Source organism: Rhinolophus sinicus, chromosome 6, assembly GCF_057876585.1.
Source record: "Rhinolophus sinicus isolate RSI-liver-muscle chromosome 6, RSI-T2T, whole genome shotgun sequence".
Taxonomy (NCBI): Eukaryota; Metazoa; Chordata; class Mammalia; order Chiroptera; family Rhinolophidae; genus Rhinolophus; species Rhinolophus sinicus.
This window is the reverse complement of record NC_142506.1, coordinates 57,711,494-57,730,158: the sequence shown is the minus strand read 5'-3', so window position 1 is coordinate 57,730,158 and position 18,665 is coordinate 57,711,494. Positions and strand designations below refer to the sequence as shown.

The following is an 18,665-nucleotide window of genomic DNA, read 5'->3' as shown; positions in this document are numbered from 1 at the left end:
AGTGGCAAACTAAAGCTGAAGCTATGGCTGCCCTAGAAACATTTGCAATTTCAGCATTCTGACAGTCTCCCAGAGTCACCGGACGTGAGATTAGGCTACGTGAGGGTGATGTGTTGGGACATGGACCTTTCTCCCAATAAAACCACCACCCTCTAAGGGCTGCATACTCAGTAACGGGGAAATCAGGAAAGGTCCCATCAGCAAAGGAAGACAACAAGGAAACTTCTCAGTCTTAGACTGAAAGCAAGGTGGGGAGAAAAACAAAATCTTTCCTGAAAAGTTTCCACAGGTCTAACTCCATGTGTATCTTTCTGGAAAAGTTTCCACGGGTCTCACTCCATGTGCATCTGAGTTGCATGTTGTGCTCCTGGTGTGGTGTCCAGGAAACCCCAAGGAAAAAAAGGAATCTAAGGTGACTGAAAGTTGGTGATATCTTGGGGTATCCAGCAGAAGTCGACACAAATTTTCTTTTCAAGGATATACCCTAAAAATAGACATTACAAAAATCCCACAAATAGAGACACGCGAAAATAAACTCATGATCCAAAACTAAAAGCTTCATGTAAACATGCTACTGTGAATAAAAAGTAGCAGAATTAAACCTCCATGAACTTTGGTTCTTTGAAATGATCAGATATACAATTTAATCAAGATAGAGACTAGGGTGAGGCAAGTGAGGCATTTGCCTCAGGTGAAAAAATTAAGGATGTATCAGAAAGCCCAGTAATCCAGATAAATAATATTTTAATGCAATATTAAAATCAAAATAAAAATATTTTAAATTAAAATTGATGTCAAAAAACCATGAGGAATAATACATCCAAAATTTAAATAAAGACAATCCCACAGCGCTGTGTCAAAACATAGGTTAGCCTAAAGCAAAAGGAAAAATGTGTGCACCTGTGTGCATGTTTTTTTAATGGTAAGCTTTTTTTCCCAGAACATGAAAGTAGTTGAAAAAATATTGAAAACTAGGTATGTTAAAACTCACATTATTTTAAGTTCAAACTTTTTATGTATGCCAAAAATATTTATTATAATTCTACTTTTGTGACTTTAATGGAAAAAAACTCATCAATATTTTTATTAAAATCATCTACTATTAAAAACAATATGTAAAAGCATGTATATTGGGGCACAAGTATGAGAAAGAAACAATATAATAATAAAAAGCCAAATTTGCCAAAGAAATAAAACTTAGAAATTAAAATCCATAATTATTTAAATTAAAAACTTAGCAGTTGGCTTAACAGCAGGCTAGACCAGTTAAAGAGAGAATCAGTAAACTAGAAGATGAATGTGAAGAAATTACCCAACAAGTGGAACAGAGAGATGGAAAAATAGCAAAGATGAAATTAGGATTAAAGCATGAATAGAATGAGAAAGTCTAGCTCACCCTAAGAGATTTTATATATTTAGAGATAATATCATATACTTATATTATTATATTAAATATCAATATAACATATAATATTTGAAGAGCTAATGACTAAGGGAATTTAGAATTGATGAAAGATCGTAATCCTTAGATTCACAAAATCACAGATATCTCTTTGTCCTCATGTCCAACTTTCTGTTTGGCTTACTCTGCCTCTATCTCATTTACCTCCTAGCTGTTCCTCAGATGGGCCAGGCCTGCTCCCAACTTGGGCCCTTTTTACTAATAATTCCATCATCTGGAGCTCTCCTGATTTCCCCCATCCCTCACCCCCTAGTAACTACCATTCTACTCTATTTCTATGAGTTCAGCTCTTTTAGATTCTACATATAAGTGACGTGAACCTAGTCTCTGCCTTTTTCTGTCTGGTTTATTTCACTTAGCATCATGCCCCCAAAGTCCATCTATGATGTTGCAAAAGGCAGGATTTCTATCCTTTTTATGACTGAATAACATTTTTGTGTGTGTGTGTGTGTGTGTGTGTGTGTGTCACGTCGTCTTTATCCATTTATCCATGGATGGACACTCAGGTTGTTTGCATGTCTTGGCTACTGTGAATAACACAGCCCTGGGAGAGACCTGTAGCAGTGGACCTCACTAAGCCACGCCCAGGTTTCTGACCCATAGGAACTCTGAGGTAATAAATGTCTATTGCTTTAAGCCACGATGTTTGGGGGTTACACAGACACTGAAGTGAAATGATGTCAGATACCCTTGCATATTTCCATCTGGACTTTTGAGGAGCAGCTTGGACTGGAGGCATGGATGTGGGGGTCTGTTGATATTCAAAGCCCCGAGACTGCACAAGAGCACCTGGGAGTGACTCTAGGGAGAGAAGGGGAAAAGGACTAAGGACTAAACCCTGACGGACTCCAACTCCAACAGTAAGAGGTCAAGAAGAAGAGGACAATCCAGCTCCAACAACACTGTGGAGAGGTAACTGATGAGGTTGGAAATGGACCAGGAGAGTCGGTATCCTGGAAGCCAGGGGAAAGGAGTGGATTGCGGGAAATGACCAGTGGTGTCAAATGCTCCTGCTTGTCAAGTAAAAAGAAGACTGATAATTGACCATTGGATCTAACATAGGGTTGGGCGGGTACTGGCCAAAACCTGACTGGAGTGGGTTGAAGAAAATGCGAGAAGAGGAATTTGAGATGCGGGATGTAGACTTTGCATTTGGAGTCTTTAGAGAAATTTGTGGCAAAAGGGAGCAAACTTTAGGGAAGTGGTTGGTAGGAGAAATGAGATCAAGAGAAGTCTGCTTTTTCTTGTTGTTTGTGTGTTTGTTTAATGGGAGAAATAACCGCATGTTTGTACTCAGAAGAGGAGGGAAAGTTGACACTGCAGAAGAGGAAGAGGAGAGTTGCGAAAGCAATGCCCCTGAGTGTGGAGGGGGTGGGCTTTCGTCAGCTTTAGACAGAACCATGCAAAGGACCCAGGTGGTAGGAAGGCAGAGGTACGGAGGCAGATGCTGGTAGGCGGGGGGATGTGGAGGTAAAAGTCTGCCAGCATTTTCTTCTAACGCCTTCCATTTCTTAGTAAAGCAGGAATCAAGGTCAGCAGGTGAGAGTGAGGATGGAGGAGTAATTATGGGAGGTTTGAAATGGTGAAATGGTCACCTAGGAAAGTGGAAGGGTAAATGGACCAGGGAAATATGTTGTAATAATGATACTGGGCAGCATTAAGTTCTCCTCTGAAGTTCATGGCCATGAATTTACAGTCAAATCAGGCATCAAGGTTGGGATTTTCTCCAGCAACATTCAACTGGCCAGGTATAGTCACAGAGGTGATGGAGAGAGGGATTTAACCAGGGCCGAGTTTTCACGAAAACCATCAGGTGGGAAGCGGCAAGGGAACAGCAGGTACATTTAAAGGAGTGATTTTAGGAATGATCACAGAACGTAAGCTGGGTAAAGAGTGGGGAGAGACTATCAAAAGGATGAGGGGTAGTGAAAAGAAAGTAAGATCAATTCGTTGCAGGTCCTCTCGGAGGGGGGGAGATTAAAAGACAAGAGGGAGTTAAAAATTGAGACACTGAGGTTGCGGAGCATAGCCAACAGGTGTTTAATAACAAGCATCCTACAGTATTTGAAGAGCTGAGCTGTATTATGGAAATAGACATTCTCTGTGTGATGCTAGGAGCCGTGTTTGGAAATTATACGAAGGAAAATTTCAGGTCAAGAGACGTGTTCTACAAAAGGAGAGACGGAACAAAGATGCCTATAAAAGTAGTGAGATTTCTGGAATTGTTCAAGCAGAATTTGGAAAACCACCCAACCTCTTATGAGAGACATAATTCTTACAGCAAATAGACCATATTAGAAACCACGCAGGGGTCATCCTGCTTAAAGGTTCCTTTGGCGTAAAACCAGTTTGCCTTATCATAAGCCACATAGAGGGAAGTTTACAACAGTGTGGCCGAATTTGCTGGTGGCAGGGGACGGGGGTGCCCTCCCTGCTCAAGGTCCCTTACATCTCTGTGGTGATAAAGTCCCAGAAGTCCTGCAAGCAGCTACCTAAGCCGTTTTTACACGTCACCTCTCCCAGGAGCTGCATTAAGCAACGGAAGGTAAAGACCCAGTGTCAAACCCATACGCATCGGATGGGTCTCTGTGTCTTCCTTGCAGTGTGCTGCAGCCAGCGTGCTCTCCTGGCTTCTCCTCGCTTCTTCCTCACACCCTTTCATGGTCCTCATTCACCACCAAGAAGGCCTGCCAGGTCTCAGTGCCCCACTCCACACCTTCCAGTCAACTCAAAACCAAACCCGCCTGAGACTGCACCAGACCCCTCTCCGCGGGCCGTCTGCCAGCCCAGAGTCCTCTCCCCTTCCCCGCCCACCCCGCACCTCCACCCAAGTCTTGTTATAACACATTTGACACATTCCTGGAGAAGGAGAAACGTTTCTCCCCATCTTCTCCTATTCCTAAGGGATTTCCACGCAAGAGCCCTCTACCCAAGTGAAGGATTGTTAGAAGACACCATTCTAAATTCTATCTCTAATGACTCGTCTCCGGAAGAAGAAGAGTGACCATCTGACTGGGTGAAACCCGACAATCAATGACCCATGTTTTACTAGGAAGCCTGTTACCTGTGTGTCAAAATCAGGAACCTGGCCAATTGTCCTTGTGGTTGCTTTTCACTTCCTGTGGCCAGTGACAGTTCCTCCGCCATTTCCTGTCCCCACGCAGTGTGCACACATGGGAACAGTCCCCTCTTCTCTGTGGTCCTACACGTTTAGGACCCTTGTATAGGTCCAGGCATCCTAGGGTGGGAGAGTCCCTACCATGCCCTCAGATCTAGTTCAAATGTCCCAATTCAATTTTTCAGAAGCAACACTTGGGGTTATTACCCAGAGTGATGAATCAGTCCCTCATTCCCCATTTCAGTAATGCTGCTTTAATGGTTTCTCTAGAACACTGGAGAAGGAGAGGAGAGTATCAACTCAATCCTCCCACACTTAGCCTTTGTTTTCAAGTACCGATATCTTATTCCTGCACAAATGCTTTGCGTCCAAACAAGACGTTACAATCTTTGAAGGCGGGAATCTCTTATGCCTCTTTATACCCCCACAGTGTCCTACTGTAACTAAGACTCAATGACGACTCTTTCACTATATCATCGACAAGCCAATGGAAGCCCGTGAATCACAGCTATGCCCTTGTAGCTGCCACCAGCTCCCCAAACCAAGTCTCGCTATCATATAAGGGCATCGCGGTGCCTGAGTAAAAAATGAGACCTGAGAGACCTATTTGAATTCCCAGTGTGCTCCATTTGTTTTTCCCAGTGGCACAGGCGAAGAAATTTCTCATCCCCTGTCTGTGGATCTCAACAGTTCAGAAACAATATAGATCTTATCTCTGGTCCATCCATTTAATTGAACATAAAAAGCAAGGTCACTGCAGCCATTTGGTCCCGTGCCTTTAGAAGCACCACAGCCACTCAGAGAGACTATTTAGCTCTCCTGTCGCCTACTGCTTAGAAACAAAACAAATGGCTTTAGTGGGTCTTCAGTCTTCTCATTAGGACTGGAGTTTGTGATAGTCCTGCAATGATTATGAGAAAAACACGTCTGCATGGTTCTTTCAAACAAGACTGAAGACAGCAAGAGCACAGCAAATGTTATTTCCTTCCCCCTGTGACATATAAAACAATTTTCAAGGAAAGAGGAAAGAAAACAAAATACATTCTGGTCGTATTTTGCTTGCCTTCTTTTGCTTTGTGATAAGCCCATTTTTGCTCCCAACCCCTCTCATTACATAGAGGAAGGGGATTTACATAGAAGGAAGAAGCAAGACTACTTTGCACGGGAACACAAATGGACTGAGGTTACATGTATTCATTGCCCAAACCTGCCCAATGCACGTTTACCTTGGGCTCACTTGTAGGTAGTTCTTACCTGAGGAGCCCAGACATCTAACAAACACTGGCAGCTCCCACGTAAATGTGAACAGCTTAAACCAGCCAAGAAGAGGCTCTGACCCACTTCTGCCTTAACACTGGAGAGCGTGCGTACCCTACCTGGATAACAGGTGAACTGATTCATTGCCTATCAATGCACTGACTCACTTTTCCTCCGTAAGGCACTGATGACATGAAAACGGGCCTCCTGACTTGTACGTTCTTAGAGTCACCCAGGGCCTCCAAAGAGGTCCATAAGCCAACACAGGCAAACGTGGGAGGCCATCCCCAGTAGCTCTGGGTTTCCCTGGACACGGCCTCCTAGACTAGAACCCCAAAATCAATGGCTGCCATTCATTAGCAATTATTAAGCAGCTACTTTGTCAGGCTCCCTGACAAGGTCTGAGAAGCTGAGATTCAGGAGAAGTCTTGAGCCTCAGGGAAGACACCAACTAGGGGGAAAGACAGAATCAAACGTTCTAGAATCAGTATAAGGAGAGATATGAAAGAGTGAAGCGATGCGACAATCTGCTGACATGTGGCACGGACAGTTTTGAGAGGGATTCTGACAAAAAAGAAAAGTGCGAAGACTACCCGAGTTCTCAAGGATGTTATGAGTCTAAGAGTGACATGATCTAGCTCCCTTCTGCTTCCTTCCTGGGGCCGGTGGGAAAACAAAAGCAGGGAAGTAACGTGATTTTCCAAGACACACAAAGGGAACACCAGCCAGCACCCCTGAACCATGCATGCCACCATGTCACCCCCAGCAGTGCTCCTGCCCTCTGACCCCCTAGGCCAGCCCCAATCTCCCAGAATCCGTTTCCTGCACCATGAACTCAGCACATAATCCAAGCCGCTCTGACTTCATAGTGGCTCAGGGATCTATCTTCAAACTCCATCACAGAAGCCAGTGTATTCGGGCTAAACTCACTGCACAATATTTTGTATCACCTGCCATGCCCAGCTCTGCTAAGGATGTAGATGCATAGCTTCTTCCTTAATCCTCGCATCCCCTCTATGAGAGAGGCCTCATCCCTACCTCAGTGTTACTGACAAGGAAATACAGTGCTCTGGTTGCTGCACAACAAACCACCCCAAGACCTAGTAGCTAAAACACTTTATTATTACCCCTCAGGGTTATGTGAGTTGACTGGGGCTTAGCTGGCAGTTCTCCATTGGGGTCGTTCCTGCAGTTGCAGTCGGATACCAGCGGGGGCCACAGTTCACCTGACAGCTCGACTGGGCCAGACATCCAAGATGGCTTTTTACGCACAGGCCTGGTGCTTCAGGATGCCTCCGTGTGGCCTCTGCCTCCAGCGGGAGCCTCAGACTTCTTACATGGCAACTCGGGGCCCCAAAGACCACGGCAACAGCTGCTCATCCCCTTGAAGGCTAGGCCTGGTACTGGCTCAGCATCACTTTTCATATATGCTATTGGTCAAAGCCATCTCAGACCAGCCGAGATTCAAGAGGAGAAACAGCCCCCATCCTGGGGTCGGAGAGTGTGCAAGAACTTGGGGTCATCTTTCATCGGCCACAGAGAGGTGAAGCAACTTACCCAAGGTCACACAGCAAATAAGAGTCCAAGAGGGACCTCAATCCAGTTTAGTCTGACTCTACAGCCCAGGCTCTTACTTAGCAGCTCTAGATTCTTCCCAGTGAAGGGCACTTGCATTAACCTCCAGGGTGGAGCAGAAGAGGCAGGCTGCCTACCGGCACAGGGACAAATCATCACTAAGGACCTTGGCCCATTGCTAAGTCCTAGTGCAGCTACTAGCCCCTTGGGCATAGTGGGCACAGCGACCCAAGGCCCCGCTCCTCAGTCCCAGAATGCCTCTGTCCCTGGCACAGAGAATTCTGGCCTTGTAAAATAGATCCAAAAGTAACCCAGATCTCTTCTTTCAATTCTTGACCATGCCAGGGGTGAGACAGATGGCAACTCAAAGGAAACTCAAATTATGAAACCAGGTTGCAAGTCAGGCCAAGTACAGAAAGCCCCTGAGGGCCTTACCTGACCAGCATTTGGGAAGAAGTGAGCTGCATTAAGTTCTGGGGTCCCTCCTGGGGATCTCCAGGGAACACTGTGTTACCCAGAGACTGGTAAGCAGTAACGATCACACTGGCTGTGGTCCTAAGGGTTTTGTTAGTAGAGAACTGGGGAGGTGAAGGGGTGGGGTTGCAGGGAAATCGAGCCAGGAGATTTTATCACTGAAAGAAGAGGGGGTGGATAGGGGGTGCACAGGGCAAAGGAGGGAGGGTGTTGAGGGAAGGCGACTTAGACCCCCGACTAGTCCCAAGAGGAAAGGTCAGGGTGTCCAAGAAGAGGCAGGGAAAAGAAGATTCTAAGTAAGCCTCTCCTTGTGCCAGCTCCAGGGCAACTGATTCTAAGTCACCGGCACCAGCCAGCCTCCTTCACATTCCGCCCATGAGTGGGAAACACCTTTCCAGCACCTTCCCTCCCCTGCAGCCCCCACCCTCATTCCCCTTATCTCTCTAAATCCAGCATCTTGGTCTCACTTCTTTTCGTTAATCATTCATCAGCCAGCCCCGGTCTGCAGGAAAGCCATTTCCCTCTGTTAGAACCCTGTCCGACCACGGCCATTACTGGAAGCGCACAAATTGCCACACACATTTTCATTTGCTCAAGGCGGTTGCTTTTATGAGCAGTGGTGAGAACAAAATTCCATGACGTCAAAGTGAATTCCTCTGCAGCATATCAATAGCCGCTGCTCAGAGGCAATGCATCCGCAGGCTGCAATCAGGAGCTTAGAGAGCTGACGGAACTGGAGCTGAGTGATGCATTCCTGTTAGAATCCCAGTAATGACCAGTCCCTCCATTTACCTGGGGCCGCCGTGTCTGGATGAAGCCCAAAATGTGTCACTACCTACCTACGCCTTCCTCATCCATCAGCTAAAGTAGACTACCACTCGGTCATCCCAGCTAGCGTTCTCATGCCTCCACCTGCGACCAGAGAAATGTGGCCTGAGGGACAACTCGCACAAAGCTAATCAGCTCTGACTCACCTTCCTCTGGCCTGTAAATCTGGTCTCCCAGGAATTCCATTTGACTGGGGATTTCACAGCTGCTTCCCACAGGCAGAGGCAGCTGGCAGGGTCCCCCCCATGGGAACCATTATGGCCACAAAGCCCTGAGGGGGACGAGGCAGGTGTGGATTCCCATCAGCTAACGCCTTCCCAGGAGTCTGTGGGCTGTTCCCATAGCAATGCGGGCATCCTCACAAATGCTTGGGGCTGCCGTGGGACTGGCATCGGGGCATCGTGACAGGACACACACGCCTTAGAGAATCAGGAGCCCAGGACTGCCCTGGAGTCCAGCAGCTCAGGGTGGGTGTGGAGACACCGTGGAGAAAGGACAGTGATGAGCCGATCGCCCTCATGGGTGATGTGACGAGGTGTTGGAGGAGATGCTTTCATAACATTATAACGTCAGGGACGCCAAGATAGTGTCCCTCGTCCCCCCAAAATAATAAGCTCCCTTACAGGTAACAGAACTTCTTTAACAGGGCACAAGGCTAGTCAATCCGTAAGAAGAACCAAAATGAAAATGCAGTTGTCCCTAAGACAGGCAACTCAGGGGACATGATGAGTAGGGGAGACTTTTCTAACAGATGGGAAAGAAGAGAGGGAGGTGTCAGTGGGCGCCTCATGAGAAGGGAAAAGGGGGCAACACAGAGGGGACCACTGACATCTCATCTACTTTACAGCACGGGGAAAGCTGCTCTACTGATTAGCAGGCCTGGGCAAGTTCCTCGGATAGAAACGACCTTCAGAGGCTGAGAAAGCTCAGAAATGAAAGATGGGGAGGGAGTTCAAAGTATCCTCCTCCTCCCATCATTTTATTCCAGGAATTCATTTGGACAAAATAATTTTGACCCAGCAATGACCATGCCGACCTCTCTTCCGAAGGCTTCAGGAGATTCTAATGTCACTATTTTATTGCCCCGCTAGAGTAGAGCGCGCTAGTGAAATCTTTCAGGGAAGAATGTCTTAGCTCCACGAAAGGAGAAACAACTATAAGGGTAGGAATAGTGCATCTGTGTTCCCAACGGCCCTGATGAGCTGTCTACACTGGATGAAGTTACTAGATCGCGTTGCCTCCTTTCTTTTTTCTTCACAAACGTGTGGAAGGTGAGGCTGATGGCGGAGAGGTTACCACATGGCCTTGAGACCCTTGGGGAGGGAAAATTCCGTTGTCCAGAGTCAGAGAGAATTGCAGGAATAGTGAGCTCATTTGAAACCTACCACGCAGGCTGTCTGGGGTCATCGCTGCAACATCAAAAGGCAATCAAAAGTGAGTAACGGCAGGTGACCTCAACCCCAAGATCCAACAGCAAAGAGGATGCTTCCCAGACATTGTAGAATTTCAGAAGCCGTTTGGGTTCTCTGCAATGTTAGGGTTTCAGGTGGGTTTTCCATGCCTGAATCTTACTTCTCATCCTCTCCCTCTGGAATTCTCAACAGAAGGAGAGTACTCGCAAGGAGAACAAAACACAGTCCTATGCTTACCTGTGAAAGCACCTAAGAGCCCCATAATGCAGGGCTCCTTGGGTAAAACTGAATTGGAGAACATGACTCAGGACAGAGGACCCAAGTGGAACCACCCACCTCTTCCCAAAGGACAGCTTGACGCTCGCCTGTCCGAGCACGCATTCTAGGAGTGAGAAATGTGGTAGCATTTCAGAGGCGGCCTGGGCTCTACTTGAAAAGGGCTGGCCCATCTGTCCCAAGAGACCGAATCAAAAAACTGCGTGCTGGCAAATTTTTCTTGACAGCAGGTAAGAGATGGGGCGCAGAGCTGGGAAGAGAGTGTTCAAGAGCAAGTCGGTACTGCCCCATAGAAGGAGACAGACGGCTGGGTTTGCTGCCTTCTGTTAAGCGAGATTGGAACATGAGGAAAAAACAACAAGTCATAGAAACAAGAGTTTGCAAGAATATCTGTATACCCAGTAATTGCTTTCCAAATAAGTTCCTTTCTGAGAAGAGCTAGGGAGCCCAGAGGCCTGCCTTCAGGGCCGATAAGGTATGAACTCCTTCTCAAATCCACAGAAAACCACCTGAACTCAAGGTAGGGTTCCCCATAAGTACGGGGAACAAAGTACAGCCCCCTATGACTCCTGGCCATTGCAGGGCCTCTGGAGACTTTTAGGAAGTGCTATAATTATGCAGGGAAAGGCTATGTCTAGATCACTTGGCAACTGGGCACTAAGCATCAGGACTTAAGTAGATTGTCCCACTGTGGATGGTGACAAGCAGATGTTTAATGCACCCACGGCCCATATGTGGTTGGAGAACCTTGGTCCATGGTTCAGTGCTTTGTGCCACTGACTCAGGAGAAATTGATGCCCATAGAAGGTGCTGACTGCCCAGAACAGGCTCAAGGGCTTGGCTCACTGACCAGCTGTCTGAAAAGGGGGTGTCCTGCTCCTTGCTATGCCCTCTGTGTTCCGGCCGCAACAGAAATCAACAACAGCTAAGAGACACAAAGGCTGGTATCGACCCCCCTTCTTCCTGTGCCTTTGTCGGAATAGCTAACAAAAGCAGACCCTCCATATACGCTGAATGGCCAGATGAGAGAATGCCGTGAGAACTTTAGGTCAGTTTTGAGAAGGACAGCTAAAGCACAGACAGGTGACAAAGCTAGGGCGACAGAAAGGGGAGAGAGGATAAAATGTCTTTGACCCGAAGGCTCCATCTTGATTTCTTCAAGCTTTCAAAGGTGTCTCAAGGTCACTCTGAGGGGCAAGAACAGGTGGAGCAGGCAAGATTCAATCACGGCCATTCAATTTCAGTTTTATATAGTGGGGTTTTTATGTCAGATTTCATTTGGCCCAAGGAGGAAGTCTTACAACTTAAAAAAAAAAAAAAGGTTCACTACCATTGTTCTAGAAAGGATAGAGAAGAGGAATTCCTAACATAACATGGAAACTCTTGGCCTCCAGCATACCCAGTCATATGGACTGACTCGAGCATACCTGGAATTGAAACTGCTAGCTTCTGTCTGATTTACCATCTCCTCTCCTTCTCATGATTCAGCATTCCCAAGCTCCTGTGGTCCAAAGAAAGCGGCCTGATCTCAGAAATGAAAGCGGTAAAGAAGAGGTGTGGTCCTGTTGCTTATTAGTGATGTAACCTGTGCTAAGCCCCCAGCCTCTACCTTCTCGTCTATAAAGGACATTCCGATTCACACCCTTCCTACCTCACAGGGTTGAGGAGGTAATTTATGTGAAAGAACTTTTTCCCATGAGAGAGCAGTATGCAAATCTATGTTATTTCTGAATAGCTGGTAGCACATATGAGTTTTCCAGTCATTTTTCAGTCAGAGAATCATTCGTTCAAATCAACAACAACTTCTGCCACCTCCCGAGAGCCATGGGTGGGTAAATGACCTAGACTCCTAAGTTTGGGAAATAAGTTTCGGGGGAGTCACAGGATAAAGAATTTGGGAATTCCAGCCCAGGTTGCCAACCCTCTCTTCACCAGCCTCCTGATTCCTCCACGGCAGATGCAGATTTCACCGAGAAAATGCCACCAAAGGCCACCAAACGCATAGACTGGAACTTAAAGCCAGGCACAAACACAAGGGTCTCCCTTAAAATGGAGAAGCACGTGGGGCACCTTGAAACGCTGTGCCGTGAGCAACTGGGTATCTTACAAATCACAGTCCTCATCTTAATTAAAGACAATGAGAAGGAAACATGTTCACAGAAAGAACCGATCTCGCGACTGTAAAACTGGAGCCAGATCCCTGAAGAGCAAGCAGCATAACAAAGTCAAAAAAAAAACGATCAGACTGCACAGGAGAGGCCTGTGCTGTCCCCTGCATCAAAAATAAGAAGGACTGCCTGGGAAAGTGAGCGCATGAAAATTTAAAAGTGAATCCAGATTTATTCATAATTATACTTGACCTTTAAATACTGCTTTGCCATTTTCTTTTCTTTTTATCTGTAACTTGGGACATAGTTTTGTTTCTTTTGGCGTTTAGTATTTTATTATTTATTTATTTTTAAATTACAGTTGACATTCAGTGCTATTTTATATTCATTTCAGGTGTACAGCGTAGTGGTTAGACACTTCTATAATTTATGAAGTGATTCCCCGATTAGTCTAGAACCCACCAGGCACATATGTACCATGTGTCCCCGAAAATAAGACTTAGCTGGACTATCAACTCTAATGCATCTTTTGGAGCAAAAGTTAATATAAGACCCATCTTCTTTTAATATAATATAGGACTGTCTTATATAATATGATATGATACGATATGATATAATATAATATAATGTAATACCAGGTCTTATGTTAATTTTTGCTCCAAAAGATGCATTAGAGCTGATAGTCCGGCTAGGTCTTATTCTCGGGGAAACACGGTATTACTAACTATATTCCTTATGCCACACTCTACATCTCCATGACTATTTTCTAACTACGAATTTGTACTTCTTAATCCCTTCACCTTTTCACTCTGCCCCCAACCCCCTCCCATCTGGCAACCATTAGTCTGTTCTCTGTATCTGTGAATCTGTTTCTATTTTTGTCTGTTTATTTTGTTCTTTAAATTCCATATATAAGTGTGATCGTATGACATTTGTCTTTCTCTGTCTGACTTATTTCACTCAGCATAATACCCTCCAAGTCCATCCACATTGTTGCAAATGATAAGATTTCATTTTTTATGGCCGAGTAATATTCCAGTGTATGTAGGTACCACCTCTTCTTTATCCAATCATCTATTGATGGGCACTTAGGTTGCTTCCATATCTTGGCTGTTGTAAATAGCGCTGCAGTCTGCCTTGCCATTTCCAAGGCCCTTTCTCATGCATCATCAAAGTTGATGCTCAGGACCCTTGGAAATGGGCAATGCGGACCCTGTTCCTATTTGACGGATGAGCAAATATAAGTCCAGAGAGGTTATGTGACTTGCCTACGGTCACACAGCTGGTAAATGACAAAGCTGAGCCTTCAACCCAGACCAGGCTTTGATCGCAGTGCTTCCTGCTGTGTAAAACCTGCTATTATGAGAGCTCTGCAACAGCAAATAAATATCTTACAGGAAGCATTAAGTTGTCAAGCTTCTCGAAATAACATATCAGAAATAAACTGGCCCAAGTCAGGGGTCAAGAAATGGAATTATAATGATGCTAGAAGGCATCCCTTGGCATCTCTACGTTGCAAATCAAGCTGACGTCCCACTCTCATTTATTTTTCCAGGAAAAATACTGAGGCAGAAAGATGCTGCAGGAAGGGCCCAGAATGAACTCAGAAAATCCCAAGGACTTCCCACTGCCAGTTTCAGTGCCAAAGAACAGCATCACTGGGCCTTGGAGAAACAGGGAGAAGATGCACAAAATGAGCAGAAAATGCAGTTCTGCCCAGAGCAAGCCAGTTGAAACATTTCCCCCAATGCAAAGAGAGTATGTTAACAGACTCAAGGGCCTCTTCACTGTCCTCTAAGGAAGCTAGGGGTGCCATTCCTGTAAGGTCCACTTCTCCCTGACCAGGGCTCTATTTCTTAGGAGTCACAGCTCATTTTAGAGTCATTATGGAACCCACCTCAAAGTTTCTATAATAGATGACAAGGAACAATTTTGAGAGTTACTAGCTCGCAAGTCCATGCAAGCCACCTGCCATGTGGGGCCAGTGTTCTGGGTTTTGCATTTTGTGTCTGCCTGGATGCACAATATCATCAAAATATTCATGTTCATAGAAGGAGACAGACCCCACCACGCCCAAGCAAAACACCCTGCCTTTATTATGCAACATACTCACCCAGCGGACCTGCAAACCGAAGCACAGCTCTGCAAATGCCAGGCTCATTAATGAAATGGGTTTTACAGCCAAGAGATGAATGAGCCACCCAGACTCTCAGACAACATATTTTGGGACAATAACCTTTTACTAGATAATGAATCAGCAAACTGCACGGATGACTTGTTTCTCTCTCTTTGAGGAACGCTGGTCTCCCCATCCCACCACTTCTCTGGTTATAATCTGGAGAAATGTTTTCCTATTCTCAAGAAATACCACTCTGCTTTGGGGTGAAACACAGCCCTGGGAGGAAAACGGAGACTAATATAATAGAATGTGACATTGAAGTGGAAACTTCAGACCACCCAGCCAAGTACTGAATGCCAGAGATTTTCAGCCCGGGCTGGGGAGAGACGCAGGGTCTCGCCCTATGAAAACAATATTGAAAGCGATGCAATCCATCGCCGTCGCTCCAGCCAGACCCTTTCACTCCCAGGAAAGATCAAGGCCAAGAAGTTGCCAGAAGGACTAACATGTTTAACGTGTTAAGAGACAGGTTTTTACTGTCTCGAACTGCCTGCTCTCCCCTATTCTGGATATGGGCGGAAGTGCTCCCAACCTTGCCTGGAATGTTCTGTGGCTGCTGGAAAAAGGAGCACGGGATGGAATGCTTGTTAAGACTCGAGAAGTGGAGTGTTCCCCTAAGGCCGGGTTCCTCAGCCTTGGCACTGCTGACATTCTGAACTGGAAAAGTATTTGTTGTGGGTGCCCTGGTCTGCTAGGGCTGCCATAGCCAAACACCACAAACTGTGTGGCATAAGGCAACAAAAAAGTATTCTTTCCTTCCTAATTCTAGAGGCCAGAAGTTCAAAATCCAGGTGTCAGCAGAGTGGGTTCCCTCTGAGGGCTGTGAGGGAGAATCTGTTCCATGACACCCTCCTCGCTTCCGGTGGTGACTGGTAACCCTCGGTGTCCTCGGCTTCTGATGTGTAGGGAAATGCGTCTCTCCAATCCCTGCTTCCATCTTCCCGAGTCCTCCCTGTGTCTCTGTGTCTCCCCATGGCCGTCCTAGAGGACACTAGTCACGTTGGATTAAGGGTCGGGGGCCCCACTCCAGTACGACATTATCCTAACTGATTCCATCTGCAACGACCCTATTTCCAAATCAAACCCCATTCTGAGGTCCTGGTGGTTAGGATTTCACCGTATCTTCTCTGCGGGGACACAATTCAGCCCCTGCCAGGAGCACTGTAGAGCATTCAGCAGCATCCCTCCCTGGCTTCTACCCACTAGCATGCCATTAACACTCACCCTCCTAGTTGTGAGGGTGACAATCAAACATGTCTCCAGACATTGTCCAATGTCCCCTGGGGGAAATATTGCCTCTGGTTGAGAAACATTGTCTTAAGCCTTTGGGTCAGAAAGATGCCAAGTTGAAGTTCTGGTTCTGTTTTAACTGCTTGTGCTGCCAACCTGGGACAATTTGGTTAAACTCGCTGGTGTTCATTTTTCTCACCCATCTCATGAAATTTCCGCGTTGCTGAGGATTAAATGAGAGAATATGTGAAAAGCATCTGTTGCGTAATGAGACCCAATAAATGGTAGCTACCATCTTTTGTAACTTAGGGAAGGTTCCTTTGCAGAATTCTCCACAGGTCTGTCTTTCCTGCACTGATATTGAACTCTGGCCTTTGTCCCTGAGACGTCCAGAAGGCAAAGGAGCTGTCCAGACCTGCTCTCCGTCCGCTCCTAGGGGCAGAGTGTCCCCTTCCAGCCCGGCTGATGTCCTCCCAGCGTCTGTGACTGCAACACCGTAGCTGCAGACAGACATATATCACAGCCAGGGGAGGCTCTGGGTATGACCAGCATGGCTAATGGGGCTGCACTGCACCAGGCCAGTACCAGCCCAAGTGAACGCTGTAGAAAAACCACAGGAGGAGAGAGGGGCGGGAAGCTGAAGAAATCTGACTCTTAGATGGTGGTTAGAGCAGAACTTTAGAGACCTTGCCCCCTCGCCATGACGAAATAATCTGAGGTCCCAATAAAACACACTGCAATGAACTGTGTTTAGTAAGTTACGAGTCTAGTTTCCTTAACAGAGTTGAGGGCGGGTACGAACAGCATCTTAGTCAAGTGTCTATCTCAGGTCCTCGCAAAGTGCCTGTCACAGGGTGAAAGGTCAACAGGAGCATGAGGTTAGTAAATGTGCCACCTCTCTGCCCCCAAGCTCTCTAGCCCTCAGAGTAGCATTTTTCTTTAAAGCTCTAATAAAAAACAATCCAAGCTTATATCCTATGGGTCCTGGGAAATGCCTTATTTTTGCAGATTTCCTCTCATTAAGTAATTTCTGGGTGTTCACAAGGAAGGATGACTTGTGCCACAAATCAGTCCTGGTGGACACGTAACTCTTCTACCAATTATCCTTGATCACCTCTTGCCATCTTTGAACTGGCCTGCAGCAGCTCACTCCGTATCATTTCAGCCCAATGGTGAAGCCCGTCCCCAGTTGCCCAATGTACTGCTAAACGGACTGACAGCATTTAACAGACCCATTACCGAAGACCCTGAGAAACCAATGACCAATCACAGCATCACAACCTGCTGGTGGAGACGAATGCTCCCGCTAGCTGCTTCCATCTGCTACTACACGTGAATGCTCTCAGGGTCCCCTGGACGGATCCGACCTCATACCCCTGCCTACTTCCCCACCGGCTTCTATTCGGTGGAATAAGGAGGAGGTGGGAGCTCAACCTTCCCGGAGGAATCTCCAGGCCTTTCTCTGCCCAGTGGCCTGGCCCCATTCCCGTTTCAGACCAGAGAACGACAGACAAGTCCCCCCTCCCTGTCTCATTTCCCATGTCAAGCTGACTGACATGGAAACACCAGCTTCATCAGGAACAAGGTGCAACTTGGCGTCTATTGCCCCCAAAAGCAATCACTATTTTTATCAGTAATTTCTAAAAGGTGGGTTTATTCAATCTTAAGTAAGACCAATGAGAGACATCACGAGTACAGCCCAGGTAGCACTGCGCTAAGCCCAGTCCCGGGCTTTTCAAAGCCATTCCTCCGTAGCTAGTGGTACAAAGAGCACAGGTCACACAGATGAGCCCTGTGGTGGCTGGACAGCAGGACAGCCCCACAGCCCATGTCCAGGGGCCGCAGTAGCCCACGCCGACAGTGTCCATGGGGGGCCATGTGGCAGCAGCGTCCTACACCAGTGGCAGCGCCCACACCCTGGCCCGGGTGTCCATTCTGCTGAGCCGCCCTGGCGGACCGCCTACTTTCCACACCAGATTTTCCATCCTCCCGGGTGATTCTGTGAGTTGGCCAAGACACTTCCAACTCCATGCCCGCACTGCACAGCTAGACGTAGCTGGAGAAAAACCCACAATCGTGCGATCTGCCCAGCAATCACAGTGTCCCCACAGTAGATTTGCTTCTTCACTTTTCAAGATACCAGTTTAGACCTTTTCCTCTCTCCTCAATAAACGCTCTTATCTCTACCAGTAGTTCCTTTCCCGAGCCCCATTTTTACCTGGTAACTTCAGGTTTCATTTCACTGAAAACAATACGAGCAAATGAGAAACACCTGTACCTACCTGTTCTCCCTTCTCTCCTGTTGAAGTGGATGGACCGGTCCTGGGCCTCGCACAGCCCGCCGTTCACATGTACGCTGAGTTCCTCTCTAGTCACCTTCAGGAAGGGCTCCACTCCTGCAGTCGTAACCTCTGTCCCACGTGGTCAGGCCTCCTTTGCTACAGAGGATTCCGTTTCCAGGCAGCAGCATCAAAACCTGATGATGGAGACAAATGTTCCCATTAGATGAAAAAAGAAAAACAGAATCTCCTTCAACTCACCAGCAGCCTCCGACTCAGACTTCTCAGGGGGCACTGTGCTCTGGGTGGGGGCAAGACGATACTTATATTGGACCCCCTCCCATCATGGAGGCATCCATTGTTCTCACCAGAATAGACACTGGATTGCGAATGTGAATTTGCTTTCTCTGCATCATCCAATGTGATTCTGCCAGGACATCCATCACTGGACTTACTGTACGCCTAAC

The 18,665-nt window shown here is 46.8% G+C and overlaps 1 protein-coding gene across 1 annotated transcript in view; it reads right to left on the bottom strand.

Moving 5' to 3' along the window:
- The window catches only part of LOC109451963 (uncharacterized), a 382,815-nt gene that overhangs the window by 305,328 nt on the left and 58,822 nt on the right, over nt 1-18,665 (bottom strand). Inside the window, exon 2 of the mRNA XM_088798910.1 lies at nt 18,296-18,395. Within this exon, the coding sequence (XP_088655036.1) occupies nt 18,296-18,395 (100 nt within the window). The remainder of the gene's footprint in view (nt 1-18,295; nt 18,396-18,665) is intronic.